The 20,422-nt window shown below is 39.7% G+C and overlaps 1 protein-coding gene across 47 annotated transcripts in view; it reads right to left on the reverse strand.

The window, feature by feature from the left end:
- The window catches only part of PARD3 (par-3 family cell polarity regulator), a 579,141-nt gene that overhangs the window by 17,415 nt on the left and 541,304 nt on the right, over positions 1 to 20,422 (reverse strand). For all 47 annotated transcript variants that reach the window (XM_086334618.1, XM_086334607.1, XM_086334597.1 and 44 more), the window contains one exon: positions 597 to 717. In XM_086334618.1, coding sequence (XP_086190744.1) covers positions 597 to 717 — 121 coding nt within the window. The remainder of the gene's footprint in view (positions 1 to 596; positions 718 to 20,422) is intronic.

Below are 20,422 nucleotides of genomic sequence, written 5' to 3' on the forward strand. Positions count from 1 at the left end.
CTGGGGCTGGATTGGGGAGGATTAATTAGCCTGCCGCACTGTGGAATCTGGACTTATCTTGGGGGCACTGAGAAGCCCATTCAAAGCTTTGCTGTAGAAAGACCACTCTGGAGGCTTTGGGAGGAAGAAATGGAATTGATCTACAGGAAGATACATGGCGGGGTTCAATGAACACACATAGGGGATGGGGGAGAATCAAGAATCTCTATATACTGTACTTTGTGCAGAGTAGATACACCATAGATATATAGAACTAATTTATTTAGGCTCTGATTCTCAGAAAAATATATATAGAAAATGTTTAGTACACTTTAAAAAAGGCATGGTTGCGAGTCAGAATATTCCTGCTGTGTCTTGTCATCAGGCAAATGAAACCTATTATGCAATGGACAGATGGTGCAACAAGATATAAAATGAAATTAGCAATGATGAAACCCAGAAGGAAATGAGGAAAAAGGTCAATATGCTAAAGGTCAAAGGAATTTGGCTCCATCTCGTCTCGTTTTGTAAAGGTCTGAGGTCACAGCTATTAATGGCTTTTACTGCAGGGAAGTTGTAGGACTTCCTACAACTGTGTGGAGGCACCAGACACTCACCCAGGGTTGTTCAAAGCTATAGGTACGTCGCCGATCCTCCACGTCTTCATCCTGTTTTGCTTGCTGAAATTCTTGCCGGAGACGCTGTATCCGATCATGGTTGCTAGGAGTTGATCTGTTGCTGAAAGACAAAATGGGCAACAATGAACACTCTTCAGAAATACGATCTGTGGATGGCAGTTACTAGGGAAAAAATGGCAGCTTGCTGTGAAATGGTGCTGTTTGGGAGGAAGTGAAATTTTAAGACGATATCTAGGCATTTCAAATATGTGTTCATTTTGTTCTTATGATTAAGACTTATGGAGGGGATTTCAGGCAGATATTCAAGACGGTGAGCAGTTTTTTTAGACATTCCTTTTTTACACAGCTCTTTAAAAGCCTCATTTCCTCTCTGTAATCCGGTAAGGTGTTGGCAACAACAATAGTTTAGAAAGGACATTGCATGAAAAATCATAAATACCAAGGTCTTCTACCTTCTTGGAATAAGACACAGTGCCTCTGGGCTGTGGCTTCTTTGCATACAGAAAGTGCACATAAGAATCCCTTCTGCTCTAAATATCACAGTTGTAACAATCAAGTGAGATAACCCCATACATTATAGCCTCACAAACATGCAGTATTATTTACATAATGCCATTATATGACGTTCCTATTTATGAGTTATCAGAGGTCTAAAGAAAAAAGCTCACACAGCATAAACAAAAAACAGTTTAAAAACAACTTCAGGTGGTAGTTGAATCAGTAAGTTAATAATGTTGTTGCCTTCATTTTGATAACTTTGAATTCTGTTTTATCCTCACAGAAAGCTTATAAGATAGGTGCAGAAGGTAGTATTTCTCACACACACACACACACACACACAGATATAAACTGCCATTCAGAGAAGATAAGTAACTTGTTTCCAGTCTTTCCCTGGCCAGTAGGGAAATGTGAGACTAGAATTCAGAATTTTCTGGCCACTCTCAGATAGTAAAGAATCTGCCTGCAACGCAGGAGAACCAGGTTCGATCCCTAGGTCAGGAAGATCCCCTGGAATGGAGCATGACAACCCAGTCCAGCATTCTTGCCTGGAGAATCCCTTGGACAGAGGAGCCTATCAAGGACCCTACAGTTCATTCAATTCAGTTGCTCAGTCGTGTCCGACTCTTTGCGACCCCATGAACTGCAGCACGCCAGGCTTCCCTATCCATCACCATCTCCGGAGTCCACTTAAACCCATGTCCATTGAGTTGGTGATGCCATCCAACCATTTTATCCTCTGTTGTCCCCTTCTCCTCCTGCCCTCAATCTTTCCCAGCATCAGGGTCTTTTCCAATGAGTCAGCTCTTCGCATCAGGTGGCCAAAATATTGGAGTTCAGGGTCACAAAAAATTGGACATGACTGAAGCGACTGAGTATGCACAAATCAATCTTAAATCTCATGGTGCTTTTGGTCGATTCCATTCCCTAGCACAAAATCACATCCAATCCAGACATCTACTCAAGTACATTTGGTATACAGTTTTCCAATGAAACTTTAGACTTCTTGAGGACAAGAACCAAGTCTTGTATTTATCACATATACCCTCCAAGCTGCTGGTAGAATGGGAAGCTGTCAGCCAACACAAGGATGAGTCTCTTCATGGAACACACATTGCCCTGGTTACATAGAGCGGATCTGACTTCTCTTGGCCACACAGCTTCTGGGGTAATGGCATTTGTGAGGGGTGGCCTAGAAAGAGAATGTGTCAGAGAAGAGAATATAAAATTCTCAAACTAACATAGGTCTTTGTATTATTTCACAAATTTTGAGGGATTCTATAGGTTTAAAAATCTCAAATTGAAATGATAGCATTGAGGACCATAACATGAATACCTTCTAAGAAGACAGGATTGCTCTCATCACTTCATCTCCTGGGTGGGTTCCTATCCCCTTCACATTTCTGTTAATTTCATGAGAGGTTTTGCAATAGCTGGTTGACACATTCAATTTGATGGTTTTCCCATCAATAAAAACTCATCTTCCCTTTGTTTCTCTTCTGACAAATCTTTGGGATTCATCAGCTGGAGGACATGGAAAGTTAATGTGTCTGTAAGATGTGCAACTTGACACATGAGGCATCCTTCCACTGCTTCAGACTTCCCTTCCACACTCCTGAGCCTGGCAGGCTGTTATTCCTACTGGCTTTTAAGTCACATATACAGCATCTTATCTTGTCCCAGCCCACACATTTTCCCAGTGTAATGCCCAATCCACAGAACTCCTCACTCTCCACGGGAAAACTGTGAGAATATAGGCATGCATGTACACTCCTCAGACAAAGAGTTGGAGAGCAAGCATTCATTCATCTCACTCCTCTTTCCAGCTGTGACTCTTGTTCCTGGCTAACTTTATAGCTTTTTTTTTTTTTTTGACCAGATAGCTCAGTTTGTAGAATCTTAGTTCCCCAAACAGGGATCAAATACAGGTCCCTTGCCGTGTAAAGGGGGAGTCCTAACCACTGGACTATCAGAGAATTCCCTAAGTGTTCCTCTAGTGTTCTTTCGTTCTTTCTTTTTGACTGTGCTGGGTCTTCAATGCTGTGCGCGGCCTCTCTCTAGTTGGATTAGTGGGGGCTACTCTTTGCTGTGGGTGTGCAGGCTTTCACTGTAGCGGCTTCTCTTGCTGTGTGTGGAGCACAGGCTCTAGGCACGTGGGCTTCAGTCATTGCAGCACAGGCCTCAGTAGTTGCGGTTCGCAGTCCCTAGAGTGCGGGCTCAGAAGTTCAGGCACATGGGCTTAAGTTGCCTGCAGGATGTGGAATCTTCCTGGATTAGGGATTGAACCCATGTCCCCTTTATTGGCGGTGGACCCCCATCCACTGTACTGTCAGAGAAGTCCTACTTCACAGTTTTTAGTAGAGGGATTTAGGAGGCTTGCCTGATGAAGTATTTTACAAGTCCAAGTAGAAATATTTTCCTATTATTTATTTTCATGTAGCACAGTTTGAACCTCATAATTATTAGGTCCATGAAGTCCAAGCCATTGGTGAAAACAGACCTCTTTTTACTATTTGTGATTACTTGAACATACAGTCTCCCAACAAGGGAAGTGGACCCAGGGTCCTTAATGTTCAATTCTAGTGACCTTGTTTCTCATAGGATAAGACAAGTCCTGGAAGTCATTTCTGACCTTATTTCCAAATCTGAGCTGCTGGTGAGACCAGTTTCACTCTCTTTTCCTTGCTTCCTTTCTTCCTATGCTCTAGAAGTGGACTGACCTGCCCGAGACTAGTAAAGCACCTGGGGGTTGAAGGCTGCAGCGGTTTCCTGATGGATGGAGGTTCCCGAAGACTGGGAGCCCATTAAGCAGCCTTGGGTGATAGCAGCCGGCAGCCTGCAGGTGAGACTCTGGCTTCCAGAGATGTAACACTGCAACTGCTCAGCTCTGCCTCTTGGGGCAGGTCCTAAGCGTCAATAACACATCTGGATTTCTAAAGTTTTTGGTTACCTCTTCTGCCAAGAAGGCCAAAGGAAATTTGAAATGCTTATTAGCATTATAGATGAGTTCCTAAAGACCCCAATCAACTTACATTTGGGTTCATCGCCAACTTAAAGTTGCTCATTATTATTACTTTTTGGTGAGGAATATAATAAAGATATCACCTAAGTTATCAGATGGGTGAGTAAAACAATAAAACTCTTTATGAGGAGTCAGTCAATCAATTATCATTGACTCTCCTCATATGGAGAGGAATCAGAGATGCTTTTTATGCAAAAAAATCCACACAGTTTACATTCAACACTAGCACTGAGCATGTTGGTGTTTATACACGTGCACACACACACGTGTGTGTGTGTGTGTGTGTGTGTGTGTGAGGGAATGGGTGTGTGTATTTTAAACTAAATGAAGATTCTAACAGAATCAAGAAAGTGTACATTGGATCAGACACTATACAGATCCCTAAACCACATGTACCACCTACCCTTGACTTAGACGGAACTCAGATCTTTCCCATTCAATTACCATGGGGATGTACCCTTTCCTATCAGAGGTAGATCACACAGAGTGCTAAGCCTTAAAACCTTCCGATTGGACTCCGGTGATGTGCTTCACAAATGAAAGTAGCTGAAAACACTAATCCATGCCAAATGCAGCCACAGTCCTATTTGTAGATAAGCATCAGAGACCATCCTCCACCCAAGCTGCGCAGGCATGTGTACTCCAGCCATCTTCTTAGGTGCCCTGAATGAGGAAAAAACTTCATAACCATGGTTCTCACCACTACACACGTCTTGCATATGAATCTCATCATCCAGAACGCTTGTTTAAAAATGCTGATTAAGACTTACCTTGAGATATTCTGAGCCAGTCAGCCCATCCACTGCAGGCCCAGGAACCTGCATGCATTTGAAAGCACTGGAAGTGCTCTGAAAACTATGCCTGCAGGCTTCATTTGTTGTTGTCCAGTTATTAAGTCGTGTCTGACTCTGTGACCCCATGAACAGCAGCATGCCAGGCTTTCCTGCCCTTCACTATCTCCCGGAGTTTGCTTAAACTCAAGTCTGTTGAGTCGATGATGTTATCCAACCATGTCACCCTCTACCACTCTCTTCTCCTTTTGACTTCAATCTTTCCCTGCACCAGGGTCTTTTCCAATGAGCTGGCTCTTCATGTCAGATGACCAAAGTTTTGGAGCTTCAGCTTCAGCGTCAATCCTTCCAATGAATATTCAGGGTTGATTTCCTTTAGGATTGACTGGTTTGATCTCCTTGCTGTCCAAGGGACTCTCAAGAGTCTTCTCTAGCACCACAGTTCGAAAGCATCAATTCTTTAGCACTCAGCCTTTTGGTCCAACTCTCACATCTGTATATGACTACTAGAAAAATCATAGCTTTGACTATACGGATCTTTGTCAGCAAAGTGATGTCTTTGCTTTTTAATATGCTAGAGGAGGAAATGGCTACCCACTCCAGTACTGTTGCCTCAAGAAGCCCATGAACAGTATGAAAAGGCAGGCTTCATAGTTGGGACAAATTCTAATGCCTGCAGGGCAATTAACTAAGAAGTGAAGGAGACCCACTGTGCTGTGACAATTGGGGGAAATATGCTTGGTCTACAAAGGGAGGCCCTTACTTGGCTCCAGTAGATTATTGTCCTGAAAGAGTACAGGTCTGATGTTGCCTTCTAAGCTTTTTTGAGAGAGAAGTCAGAAATACAGTCTTCCCATCTCCTAATTTTAAATATTGGCTTGTTTTATTTTTTCAGTCCTAGGTGAGACAAAAAATGTTTGTTGCCTGCTAGCTTGTAATCTCTACTTTATATTCTGTAGATGTTGCTTATCTTGTATGTTGCCTTTCTAGTCTATTTACTTTCACTGCACTGAGATAAGGCTACTGGATCCCTAGTAAGAGGCCCAAGAAACAAATATCCAAAAAAACAAAAAAGACCATTTAGCATTGTCCATGGAGCCTTGCTTCTGCTCCTGAGTTCTCTAACACATGGCACACTGGCCTGCAAGCTTGAGTTCTGACCTATCTTTTCAGATCAGCATTTGCTGAGATAGAAGTGTTTGTGACGTAACTGATGAATTCTTTATGGACTAAAAATACTTTACCATTTTCATGTTTAATTATGCAGAGGAAATCCAGAAAGCTGGAATAGAGGGCAAGGGAGAAAAACCACTCGTGGTTCTGGACAAGGAGGTATCTCCTTGGGACACACTTCCCTTCCTATGGAAGGAAGGAGAACGTGAAAGGAAAGAGAGGAGCTAGACAGAGGGAGGGGATGGATGCAGGGGCTCAGGAAGGGGAGAAGATTCTAGTTTCTAAGAGAAGAGAGGCTCCCAAGGAAGAGAGGAGATAAATTTGCTCATATCTTTCTTTCTGAGATAACCTCTCCTTTTCTTCCCATCTTTCCATTTCTACTAAGAAGTAGAAGAAGTCAAATTCCACTTCCTTGAAGCCTTTCCTTATACTGCAGCCCCTGTTCATTTATTCCTTTAACTCCTCAATAATCCTTGTCCTCTGGCACGTATATATTTTGTACGTCACATCCCCATTGCGGGTAAATTGTTAGCAAATATTTGTAATGGATAGACTTTTCAGGTGTCCCACAATCCCTGTCTCTGGGCTTCACACCTTTGTGAGTAAGTCACACTCAAACAAGTGAGTGTGGGCAGGGGCCCGTGACTTGCTGCTATCCACAGAAGCGTGGCAAAGGTCACGAAATAGATATGATTATATGTATGTGGTTATGTAAGAATGCAGGGTCCATCTTGCTAGTCCACCTCTCTCCTTTCTGGCACTGAAGAAGAAAGCCACCATGAATCCTACAGCTTCCAAGAACTGAATGCTGCCAACAACTCCAAAAGCGGGAAGTGGTGCTTCCCTAGAAGAGGAGCCTCTAGGTGAGAACACAGGCTGGCTGACATCTTGGCTGCAGCAGGATGAGGCCCTGAGCAGGGGATTCTGCTAAGCTGTTGTCACACTCCAGACCCATGAAAACTGATACAATAAGCATGTGTTGTTTGAAGCTGCTGAGTCTGTGTTAACTTGCTCTCCAGCAAGGAAACAGATACCCATTGATGATGGCCTTGGCCATGTGACTTGATCTGGTCAGTAGGATGTTAGTGGATGTGATGCAAACAGGGATTTGCAATGTGATTGCATGGTGGGTCTCCCCCTGGTGACCACAAAAGATAACACATAAATTCCCTAAACCTTTCTCTCTTCCACACACATACGTATCCCCCACCACCATCACCACCACACCACCCTTTGACAATGCAAAGGGGTTGTACACACTAACTAAACATCAAGTGGCCTAGAAGGGCCCACAGAACTATGCCTTGCCGTCACTTGCAACCTAATAAATACTGCCTGTTGCAAAGCCTGTTGGATAAAAGAGGAAGAGAGAGGAAACTTACTTAGGAATGAGTTTCACCACTACCATTTATACAGTTAGTCACTCCAAAGTTTTGGTCTTTGAGAAAAATTGCCCGAAGTAAATATAATTGCACAAGATGTCAGTGAAAGATGGTAACTGCCAGATCTTAATGCACACAACCAACAGAGCATGCTTTCCTCTCGACACCAGTTACAGCCAAAAACGCCCCATGGAAGTCTATCCAATGGCTTAGGATGACTCCTCTGGTCAAACTCCTCATCACTTCACCAAAACACCCACTCTGACTCTGTGCTCTCTGTAATCAGCCCTCATAAGGTCAAAGCAGCATTGCGGGGGTTTTCCCAGAGTGTAGTGAGAACAGACCCCTCAACCAGGTTTTTTGGTAAAACTAAACTCAAGGACTCATTCTAGTTTTCTCTTTCTGGCAGAGACTGGTAACCAGCTAGGATGTGGGTCACACACAACCCCCAAGGAGATATTCCTGGTTAAAATGGGTTTTACTTAGTTTGCCAAGGACTCAGTACATAACAGGTGGTGCAGTAGTAAAGAATCCACCTGCCAATGCAGGAGATGTGGGTTTGATCCCTGAGTTGGGAAGATCCCTGGAGAAAGGAATGGCAACCCACTCCATTATTCATGCCTGGGAAATCCCATGGACAGAGGAGCCTGGCAGGCTACAGTCCATAGGGTCACAAAGAGATGGACACGACTGAGCAACCGAGCATGCACACACTACGTAACAGATTTCCTTCAAATCCCCAATTTACAAAAGAATAGGTACATAGTAAAAATTTTGGTTAACCATATCAGCTCATACCTTCAGCCTCTTCATTTTTGTTATATACTTCTCAGCTCTACCAATTTACTTTTTTGGCCTAAGTACAAAATTCTATTCTAAATGCTAGTGAATTTCACACCTGTACTTGGCATCCAATTACTAGGGATGCAAGAGGATATTATTCTTTTTCTCAATTAAAAAAACGCAAAAGCCGATTTCCAAACTATATCTGAGATGGTGGAAACAATACCGCTTCACAATGAAAGCATTTTCCTGGTGCATATCTATCACCTCCCCGCAGGTATTCCATGGGCACACCAGAGGGGAACACTGCCAACTTTTCTGCTGAAGGTACTCTTTCTCCTCCACCTACAGGGACTTCAAAGACCTACCCTCTCCAGATCCTAGGATTCCGCAGTTAAGATGCTGAACCCTCATTATGGTCTGCATCACAGCACATTTAGAAAGGAGAGAGTAAATTAAAGCTTCCAGGACTCCATTCATTTACACTCAGATAATGTTCTGCTGACATCTGTCTTCTCCAAGACTTGGCAATGTCTTCAGGTAACAACTCAGCCTTCTTGTGAGGTTCCTGGGTTCTAGTCGACTTTATAAGGGAAGTGTATCTTTTTATTGATTTCCTCAGTATTTACACAGATGGAAAGACTAAAGATCCAGAACCTTATGGGAACAACCCATCCTGCAAGATTACTTGTTATTTTTGGAAACATTTTCATTGGAGAAAAATTAAAGGCTATTTCCCTCCCTTGTTCCATTAATTCTTCTAACATCCTAGGAAAGGAAAATCTTTTAGTCCCTTTATTCATACCAACGGCAAGTCTAAAATCCAACTATTTCTAGGATGTCACTTAAATCAGACACCAGGACTGGAGCAGGCCAGCAGTGACACTGGGAAAAACATGTAGGGCAGACCTGTCACATAGCTTGGAAACAGGCAGCCAGTGATGACCACGAGCGTCTCAGATCATTAAGCAATGTCTGACTGTGATGTCACGCGTGGATATACAGAGTTGTAATCCTTTCAAAACAGACAGATTGTCAGCATGATAAAGTGGATATAAACAAGTTCTTGAACAGGGATGACTAAAGTGTTGGCGGTGGGAATGTTACTGAACTAACAAGGGATGCTGGCTCAGGGACCAGGAACCAATGCTGTTCAGAGGCTGCAGGTAAACAGCACTATTCTCACTCAGATATTTTTTCTATACTGATTAGCAATTCCATCAAATATTCCTGATCTTGTAATCGCCAGACAAGTAGTTATAATCTACAGATGTCAGATCTGAGTTCTTAATTGCCGTAAATTAGTGAGCAAACACAGGTTTCTCATTAAACCCATTACACCCCGTATGGTAAAACGGAGCGCGTGTCACGCGTTCTCTTTCCTGGCATCCTTTGTGAAATCCTAGGGGCAGACAGAGCAGCAGAGAGAGATGGTAGGGTACATGTGGCAGATTCCTGTCCCTGAAGCTATGTTTATTCTAGGGGGAAAAAAAAACAACCTCTAAATGGCAATGAATGTGTTGCCTATATTTTAACAATGAGCTACATTGCATCCCATCTTTGCTTCTTTAAGGCAAAGTGGTGTCACCCCTCTGAAAACTTCTGCTTCTTTCAGAACAGTGGTCCCCACCCCAACCTTTTCGGCACCAGGGATCAATTTTATGAAGACAGTTTTTCCACAGACCCGGATAGGGTATGGTTTGGGGATGATTCAAGCACATCACATTTATTGTGTACTTCCTTTCTTTCTTTTTAAAATTTATTTTCAGTTGGAGGATAATTGCTTTACAATATTGTGTTGGCTTCTGCCATACAACAACATGAATCAACCATAAGTAATCATACATCCTCTCCCTCTTGAACTCCCTCCCATTCCATCCTACTCCTCTAGGTTGTCACAAAGCACCAGGTTAAGCTCCCAGCGTTATATAGAAACTTCCCATTAGCTATCTATTTTACATATGGTAATGTACATGTTTATTTCTATTATTATTACTTCAGCTGCACCTCAGATCATCAGGCATTAGATCCCAGAGATTGGGGACCCCGTCTTAGAGGAACCTGGAGATACTTCCTCCCAAGGCCCTGTCTTCTGTCCCCTGTGTAGGCAAAGAAGCATAAATTGCTAAATTAAAAGGGAAGGAAGGAACAGGCTAAAATGCCACGACAAAGCCAACTCTGAACTTCAGCTTAGCTACACGCCTTAGCGCAACCTGGCTGAGAGAACTGGCTTTCTGCTATGGCTTTACCTCTCAGACTGGAAGATTTATGAGGAATGGGGGAAAGGGTGGGAGGGTTAAACCAAGAAATGTATCAATTACCAAACTACAAATAAAAATAGCTCCTCTGCACAAGCTTCATTAAGTTTTATCAGCAAGTATCTTGGGGTTTTACACTCAAACCACAGGTCATAAATTCACAGTAAATTCTCCATATGTTCACCAAACACCTGAATTCAATTTCTCTTCTGGTTGTGAAGTAGGAATGTGGTGCTCAAATTAATTATGCATGCAAAGTTAGTTTCTAACAAGGGCAGTTTTTTTGTGTGATGCTGAAAGGTATTTATAACATCTGAAATTTGAAGATAGATCTTTCTTCAGTCTTAGTATTTTCCTACTGGCATAAATTCTCTCTTCCAAGTTTGTACAGTGAAAAATAAATTTGGTGAATACCTTGTTATAATATAATGTTCGCATTTTTCTGTAGATAATCCCAGATATTTATGAGATGTAACAAACAGTCTTAACGTTTACTCTAAGGATTTTAGACAAATATTTCTATGAGCAGGTACAAATCACCTTGAATTACAGGGAAAGTCTACAGTGAGACTAAATGGCTATATTTATATATGTCTATGTGTACATGTGAAATTAGCTACCTGGGAAATATCGTGTCATTTTCGGTTTATTTTCACAGTTTTACTCATCATCTGTAATATGAAAAGAATTATGAGAAACTTATGCAAATCCCAAAGGCACTTACTTTCCTCAGCTGATAAAATTCATTTTCAGATTCTGACAGCTATGATTTGTTGTCCATTTCACACCAATTTCAGTGTAATAAATCATAACAAATTAAAAACATACAGCTCTGTTCTCTGGGTTGAAAAGGTGGTCACCAAAGCTGTTAATACTGCATCTGCTTCTGATGTGATGCGTCAGAGGGAGGGTCACCTCTCTCCATCCGAAAGACCTGGGACTAAGGCTCTAGCCCAAGTCCCTCTGTGGTCATTTGGTAAAAGGGCTATCATTTTATCAGCAGCAGAATCTCAGGAATGTACCCCTCGCCCCCTTTTATTACTATCATCATTCTTCCTTATTAGCCTGTCACTGGGTTCAGGCAGGAGTGAGAAAAATTTAGCTTTACTTTTTTCGAGGGGAATTCCTCCAGTTGCAAAGAATACACACACGCATAAACATACATAATTTCAGGACCCAACAATAAATACACGAAAAAAGACGTTCCATTGTGAGCCTGAGGTGGCTCCTCCTGACTAGTAAATTTCACAGAAATAATCCAAGTTGGTTGCTACCCAAAAGGGTTGCTCAGTCTTCCAGTCACACCTCCAGGGAGGCAAATGGTAAAACTCCATATCAAAAGTAATATTGTTTAACAAGCTTTAAAAAATCATCAATGTAAAATTATCAAAGAGATCATATTTTAATAAATCTTGCTAAACAGTCTTTGAATATTGTGAGGGTGAATGTTAGAATCTAAAACCCCAGGATGGTGGAGAAATTCATACTGAACCTACATAAGCCCGTGTGAGAGAAGAGTGCTGAGCTGTGGACAGAAGCAGAGTCCTGCAGGCGTGAGTCTTCTAGCAGGCAACTCTGTGTGGCTTTACGAATAAATGATGGGAGAGAAAACGTTTTCCAGGTATACCTTTGAATTTAAATGCACTCTTGAAAATAAAATGTTACTGCCTATAAGAAACCACATATGTCATTTTTCTTTGCACAATGCAAGAACCAGTTATAATTTGGGGTTAATGCCCAAAGTGCATTTACTTTTCATAAATCGTGTGATTTTCTTGAACTGTCTATTAAATGGCAAGGACATGTAAGGTTATTCTAATGGGTTACAGAGTTGAGGAAAGTTTATGGATTATACTCTTCATTCAATAAAACCACTGAGAATACAAAGGTTAGTGAGTTGTGACCTACAGTTAAAGTCTATGCTTCAAACTAAAATATACATTTGGGTGTCTGAATAAAGAGTGAATGGATTTTTAATATTGCAGGTGAAAACCTTGAAGAACTAAAAGTAGAGTGAAAATCAGGAATACATTACGGAAATTTGAAATAAAAAAGCAATGGAAATTAAATTACAAAACCTGATGAGTTTTGATGACAAAATAAAACAATTATCATGTTCTTTTTCACATTACAGAGGTTTTATCATACAAGCATAGAAACTAATTATAGAACCATTATTTTAATTCTTTAATCATGAAATGATTACATAGAATTTAAGACTAACATGTCTTTGTTTTTGCATTCTCTGTCTTTAATGACAGCATAAATGCAAAATACTATACAAAACTTAGATTTTTTTAAGATAGAAATTCTAATGCAATGCAATGCTTTATGCTCATAATTCTAAATAATGGTTAAATTCTATATGGCTTTTCTGAAATGACTTAAAGTGGAAAATAATGTAATGGAAGATATAATGCCTGTAGGCTTCATGAGTGCCTAACTCTAGAAGGTTTTGATACCTAAAATAAAAGTAGAAACATAAATGTATTCATTTTCTACAAAACAGAACACTGGATGGGCCCAAATAGAGAGTCTTCATCTATTATTTTCAAACATTTTAAAGAGCATTAGAATTTTTTTGACTGGTAATTTTTGTTTTTTTTTTTAACTTCTATTTGTGCTCTGAGTTAAATTCATAATTATTAATTAACAATTTACTCTTCTTCTATTCATGATTTGACCATGACCTAATTTACAAATTATTTATCTGGAAATAAATGAGACAAAAATGTCAATCCACTGAACTTCTCATTCCATGTTTAGCTGAATTATTACAAGAAAGCACAAAATGTGTGACCATATTGATTTGGAATTAATGGTGGACATCATTAATGATGCTTTTTGTTTTATGCTTATATTTTTATTTGTGTTATACATATGTATAACACATGTGTATACACATATATATAAACTTGGAGACTCAGTTTCTAAAGCATTGCCCTTGTAATCTGCAAGGCTCCAAATATAAGTAAATCCTACTTTAATGATTTACCCAAATCCTCAAACTTTCTCCCCTAAACACATGTTCTAACATTAACATTCAAAACAGTTTTCCTTTCTTTGACATGTGATGAAATTCACAGTTGGGCTTTATGTTTATTATACAGGTTTACTCCCACTGATGGTTATGATTTATCATTTTTAATCCTCTACTTCAGTATTTTCTGGGATTCACTCTTAATTGTCCTGCCCAAGAGTAACCAGCTCCCATTTGGATCTCTTAAAAGCATTCCACTGGTACTCATGACAAAGAATGCATCATGACTTTCCTGTTGTGCAATCGTGCCCCAGCTACAGAGCATACTTTTATTAGAATACAGCTCCAGACTTCACAGACGTCACCGCGAAGCTGATATCATGGTTCAGGTAAGAGCATAGCTTTATGGCTACTACATGTGAATTAATATAAGCAAATCAAATGTGCAACGTTGTTGTTTAGTCACTAAGTAGTGTCTCTTTTGCGATCCCATGGACTATAGCCCACCAGGCTTCTCTGTCCATGAGATTTCCCGGGTAAGAATAGTGCAGTGGGTTGCCATTTCCTTCTCCAGGGCATCTTCCCAACCCTAGGATCGAACCGTGCATTGGCAGGTGGGTTCTTTATCACTAAGTCAACCAGGGAAGCCCCCCAAAAAACCTATCATGAGATCCCAAATAATCATTGTCTTAGAAGAACCAGTCAATACTCTGATTAACTAAAAGTTTATCAAAATCTTTTTCTGTATGTTTCAATCCTTATGTTCAAAAATCCTTACAGAAAGCACTAAAGTCTCTATCATCTTTGAAAGAAGGAAAAATGAGTATCATTTAACTTTTTAAAAAGTTTTAAGATTCTCATGGCCTTTAGTTCTGATTACTGAGTACTTTGAGTAGAAAAAAGGGAAGAAATTGAGCTGAATCATACTCTATTGACTATAGGTATTACTCCCAAAGCTCTTTCACCTTTCTAACTTTTTTCTTCTTTTTTAAACAAATTCCCCATAATGGCACTCCTTATGCACCTACTTCTTTCTCCTAAAAAGGGCAATTTGCATGCTCATTGGCTAATTGTGGATCTGCTTAATTGACTTTTAGTTAATGGAAACTCCATTGTATCATTTTGCTTAAATATTTATACATTTTAGAATTATACTGTAGCTGAATGAGAAAAGAATATTTCTTTTGTTGCCATAGTATTCATAGAAGAGCTTCTTTTTTTTCATTTGACTTTTTCTTTCTCAACTTCAGGGATTTTTCAAATTACCAAAAAAAAAAAATAATCAATAATATTGAATTCCAGACAAATCATTTAAAATGTGGAAAAGAATGTTTTGACCTACATCAGTTCAGTTCAGTTCAGTTGCTCAATCGTGTCCGACAATTGTGACCCCATGGACTGCAACATGCCAGGCCTCCCTGTCCATCACCAACTGCCGGAGTTTACTCAAACTCATGTCTATTGAGTTGGTGATGCCATCCAACTATCTCATCCTCTGTCATCCCCTTCTCCTCCCACCTTCAATCTTTCCCAGCATCAGGGTTTTTTCAAATGAATCAGCTCTTCCCATCAGGTAGCCAAAGTATTGGAGTTTCAGCTTCAACATCAGTCCTTCCAATGAATATTCAGAACTGATTTCCTTTAGGATGGACTGGTTGGATATCCTTGCAGTCCAAGGAACTCTCAAGAGTCTTCTCTAATACCACAATTCAAAAGCATCAATTCTTCGGCACTCAGCTTTCTTCTCAGTCCAACTCTCACATCCATACATGACTACTGGAAAAACCATAGCCTTTATTAGATGGACCTTTGTTGGCAAAGTAATATCTCTGCTTTTCAAAATGCTGTCTAGGTTGGTCATAACTTTCCTTCCAAGGAGTAAGCGTCTTTTAATTTCATGGCTGCAATCACCATCTACAGTGATTTTGGAGCCCAGAAGAATAAAGTCTGCCACTGTTTCCATTGTTTCCCCATCTATTTGCCATTAAGTAATGGGACTGGATGCCATGATCTTTGTTTTCTGAATGTTGAGCTTTAAGCCAACTTTTTCACTCTCCTCTTTCACTTTCATCAAGAGGCCTTTAAGTCTTCTTCACTTTCAGCCATAAGGGTGGTGTCATCTGCATATCTGAGGTTATTGATATTTCTCCCAGCAATCTTGATTCCAGCTTGTACTGCATCCAGCCCAGCATTTCTCATGATGTACTCTGCATAGAAGTTAAATAAGCAGGGTGACAATATACAGCCTTGACGTACTCCTTTTCCTATTTGGACCCAGTCTGTTGTTCCATGTCCAGTTCGAACTGTTGTTGCTTCCTGACCTGCATAGAGGTTTCTCAAGAGGCAGGTCAGGTGGTCTGGTATTCCCATCTCTTTCAGAATTTTCCACAGTTTATTGTGATCCACACAGTCAAAGGCTTGGCACAGTCAATAAAGCAGAAATAGGTGCTTTTTTGTTCCAGAACTCTGGAACTCTCTTGGTTTTTCAATGATCCAGCGGATGTTGGCAATTTGATCTCTGGTTCCTCTGCCTTTTCTAAAACAGCTTGAACATCTGGAAGTTCATGGTTCATGTATTGCTGAAGCCTGGCTTGGAGAATTTTGAGAGTTACTTTACTAGTGTGTGAGATGAGTGCAATTAGTTTGAACATTCTTTGGCACTGCCTTTTTGGAATTGGAATGAAAACTGACCTTTTCCAGTCCTGTGGCCACTGCTGAGTTTTCCAAATTTGCTGGCATATTGAGTGCAGCACTTTCACAGCATCATCTTTCAGGATTTGAAATAGCTCAACTGGAATTCCACCACCTCCACTAGCTTTGTTCGTAGTGATGCTTCCTAAGGCCCACTGGACTTCACATTCCAGTATGTCTGGCTCTAGGTGAATGATCACACCATCGTGATTATCTGGGTCATGAAGATCTTTTTTGTATAGTTCTTCTGTGTATTCTTGCCACCTCTTCTTAATATCTTCTGCTTCTGTTAGGTCCATACCATTTCTGTCCTTTACTGAGCCCATCTTTGCATGAAATGTTCCTTTGGTATCTCTAATTTTCTTGAAGAGATCTCTAGTCTTTCCCATTCCATTGTTTTCCTCTATTTCTTTGCATTGATCACTGAGGAAGGCTTTCTTATCTCTCCTTGCTATTCTTTGGAACTCTGCATTCAAATGGGTGTATCTTTCCTTTTCTCCTTTGCTTTTCACTTCTCTTCTTTTCTCAGCTATTTGTAAGGCCTCCTCAGACAGCCATTTTGCCTTTTTGTATTTTTTTTTTCTTGGGAATGGTCTTGATCCCTGTCTCCTGTACACTGTCATGAACTTTTGTCCATAGTTCATAAGGCACTCTATCAGATCTAGTCTCTTAAATCTATTTCTCACTTCCACTGTATAATTGTAAGGGATTTGATTTAGGTCATACCTGAATTGTCCAGTGGTTTTTCTTACTTTCTTCAGTTTAAGTCTAAATTTGACAATAAGGAGTTCATGATCTGAGCCACAGTCAGCTCCCAGTCTTGTTTTTGCTGACTATATAGAGCTTCTCCATCTTTGGCTGCAAAGAATATAATCAATCTGATTTCAGTGTTGACCATCTGGTGATGTCCATGTGTAGAGTCTTCTCTTGTGTTGTTGGAAGGGGGTGTTTGCTATGATCAGTGCATTCTGTTGGCAAAACTCTATTAGCCCTTGCCCTGCTTCATTCTGTACTCCAAGGCCAAATTTGCCTGTTACTCCCGGTGTTTCTTGACTTCCTACTTTTGCATTCCAGTCCCCTATAATGAAAAGGACATCTTTTTTGGGTGTTAGTTCTAGAAGGTCTTGTAGGTCTTCATAGAATTGTTTAACCTCTTCAGCATTACTGGTTGGGGCACAGACTTGGATTACTGTGATATTGTGAATGGTTTGCCTTGGAAACGAACAGAGATCATTCTGTCATTTTTCAGATTGCATCTAAGTACTGCATTTTGGACTTTCTCATTGACTATGATGGCCACTCCATTTCTTCTAAGGGATTCTTGCCCAGGTAGTAGATATAATAGTCATCTGAGTTAAATTCATCCATTCCAGTCCATTTTAGTTCGCTGATTCCTAAGATGTCAACCTTTATAAGGTGATTTATATGGTGAAATTTTCACTTCTCTATGTCTAATGTGGTATTCAAAGACTCTAACCTGACACTGAATTCATTTAAATAACTTTCTTTAGGGGAAAAAACCCTAATTGAACATGATTACAGATTTTAATAAAGATTTGTTTTTCTGCCATAAACACAGAATTTTTTTTTATCTTTCAGTTAATGTTGAAGAGCTGGAAAACAGAATAACTACCCAGCCAAGGTGCTATTGAACCATGAGTGGGAGGGGTAAAGGTCATGAGAATTCAGGTGTACATTTCAAAACCAGCCTTGATGCTTGAAGGCTCCTCAAGGCAACAGTAGTGCCAGCTACACCTGAGGACAGAGGAGAAAGAAATGGGACAAAGCAGCTGCTAAAGCCCAGTATGGTCCCTTACAAGCAGATTGTAACACCGCCTGTCCCATATTTTTATGTTCAACTGATGTCCAAGTACTGGTGTGCAGAGAAGCTAAGCCAAGACCAAACAGAACTAATTATGTGTATAGTAGAACAGAAGGCCAGAATGAATGTAGACAGAGACTTTGACAGAGATTTAGATGTAAACATTAGCAATTTTCTAACACAGTCATTTACACTAAAGAACTAGTTTGGGATATTTTCTTGAGTGGCAAAAGAAGGATTTAGAAAATATACACCAAAATATTTCCCATGTTTGTTACAAACCGCTTAACCTGACATGAAGCTTCACTGAGTCTCAGGAGTCACGGATCTCAACGATACTGTTTTGTCTTTTCTCATATTGTAATGTCTCTACAGACTGGCACTGATATTGTTTCATTTTGATATCACAATAGTGTCTCCATGGATTTTGGCTGACATTTTGTTTTGACATCATGCTACAATAGACCTCTACTGACATTTCACTTTGCCACTGCGACACTGTTTCTAGAGGTTTCTGTTACATTATTTTGTTTTGACATCAAAATGTCATCTCCATGGTCTTGGCACGACATTATCTACAGAACTTTGTGAAGATGTATGGAGTCCATGGAATAGATAGGTAAATTGCAGAACATTTAATAAATTTGAAGGTGTTTTTGATAAACACAAATATATATGAAACTTACTGCAAATTTTGCAAAATTGTTTCCATCAAATCACTAGGGTTTATTACAACAGGGATTCAGTTAAGGAGTTGATTTTCAATCTTTCCAATAACATGTCAAAAACTTGGAGAAGTAATCCACTGCTCTTCTGTTGCCAGAATCTAGTTGTTGTTGTTGTTTTCTTTTAATCAATATAGTCTGGTTTTTTTGTGTGTTGCAAACTGTACTAAAATATAAGAAGTATGCATGGAGTATACAATTATAACTATGTTTTGCTGAATTTAAGACATCATTAAATTGCCATTTGTAGCAACATGAATGGACCTAGAGATTATCATACTGAAGCAAAGCAAGTCAGAAAGACAAATATTATATGATATCACTTATACGTGGAATCTAAAATATGACACAAACAAACTTATTTAGAAGACAGAAACAGACTCAGAGATACACAAAACAAATTTATGGTTACTAAAGGGGAAAGGAGGTGGGGGAGGGATAAATTAAGAGTTTGGAATTAGTAGATACAAACTAGTATTTATAATATAGATAAACAACAAGGCCCTACTGTACAGCACAGGGAAATGTATTCAATTTCCTATAAAAACCACAATGAAAAAGAATATGTATACATATGTATGGGCTTCCCAGGTGGCTCAGTGGTAGAGACTCCACCTGCCTATATTTACAAACCCTATACAAACATAATCCAATTCATCATACAATTTTAATTTTAGAAAATATATGTGTGAGAAATTACTTCTAATATATAACACTAGAGAAGGTATTCCTATATATGACCTCATATCTTTCCATTTATTGCACAATTGATCATAATAAAAACATTAATAAATCTCATACAACCCTTCCATTGAAAATGGTCATTTTGTTATACAATTTCCCTTTTACAAGTATGTATGTTAAAAATGACTCCTGGAACTTAGTGCTAATGAGAGCATTTCTCCAAATAAACTCATACAATTCCTTTTGTCATAGAGGATGGTTTTCATGCTGTCCTTTTTGCCTTAGCTACCAATAAACTCTGAGATATACTTAATGTCCAATTAAAATTACTCGTTCAACTTTCTAATATACTTTTTACTTTTGCGAGTTCTTTTAAACTTCATCTTAATAACTATTTTGAAGAACTGCTTCCAATAATTTTTAGAAATCTCATGGTCAATTCTCCCACAAGAATAAATTTTGTTTCACTAACGACAGTGCGTAGAGATCCACAATGACCACTCTATTGAGTGTGGACTATAAAGCCTAGACTTTCTTTCCCTAGTTTGAATAGTTATTTATTCTGACTCTTCTAATAGAAATAACATTTGGCTAATAGTAAGTGTATACAAATAATGTGAGATGATGTCTAAGAAAGCATGTAACCCAGGCACTTGATAAACACTGAAAACTATGACTTCTGAGAGAGGCATGGAGTAGGCTATACATCTGGTCCTGTAGCTCAGGAAAGAAGTGATTTCGAAGGGAATATCAGCTGCCATCAACACGTGCCATGCATATTTAAGCCATGACAGTGGATTAGATACAGAAAGAACATGTTGAAAGAGAAGAGGGATGAATATATACGATAAATCCAACAAATGTTGTTAGGAAAGGAGTGGGTTTACTTTTTGCAGCAGTAGAGAAGCAAAAAGGAAGGCTGGATTGTGCTTATGAAGGGGAGGATCTCATGATATAAAAATGTGCCCAGTTTGAGCAGCACCTTAAGTAACCTGG

The sequence above is a fragment of the Bos grunniens genome, chromosome 13, assembly GCF_055505025.1.
Source record: "Bos grunniens cultivar Pamir isolate PY7600 chromosome 13, Bosgru_T2T1.0, whole genome shotgun sequence".
NCBI lineage: Eukaryota > Metazoa > Chordata > Mammalia > Artiodactyla > Bovidae > Bos > Bos grunniens.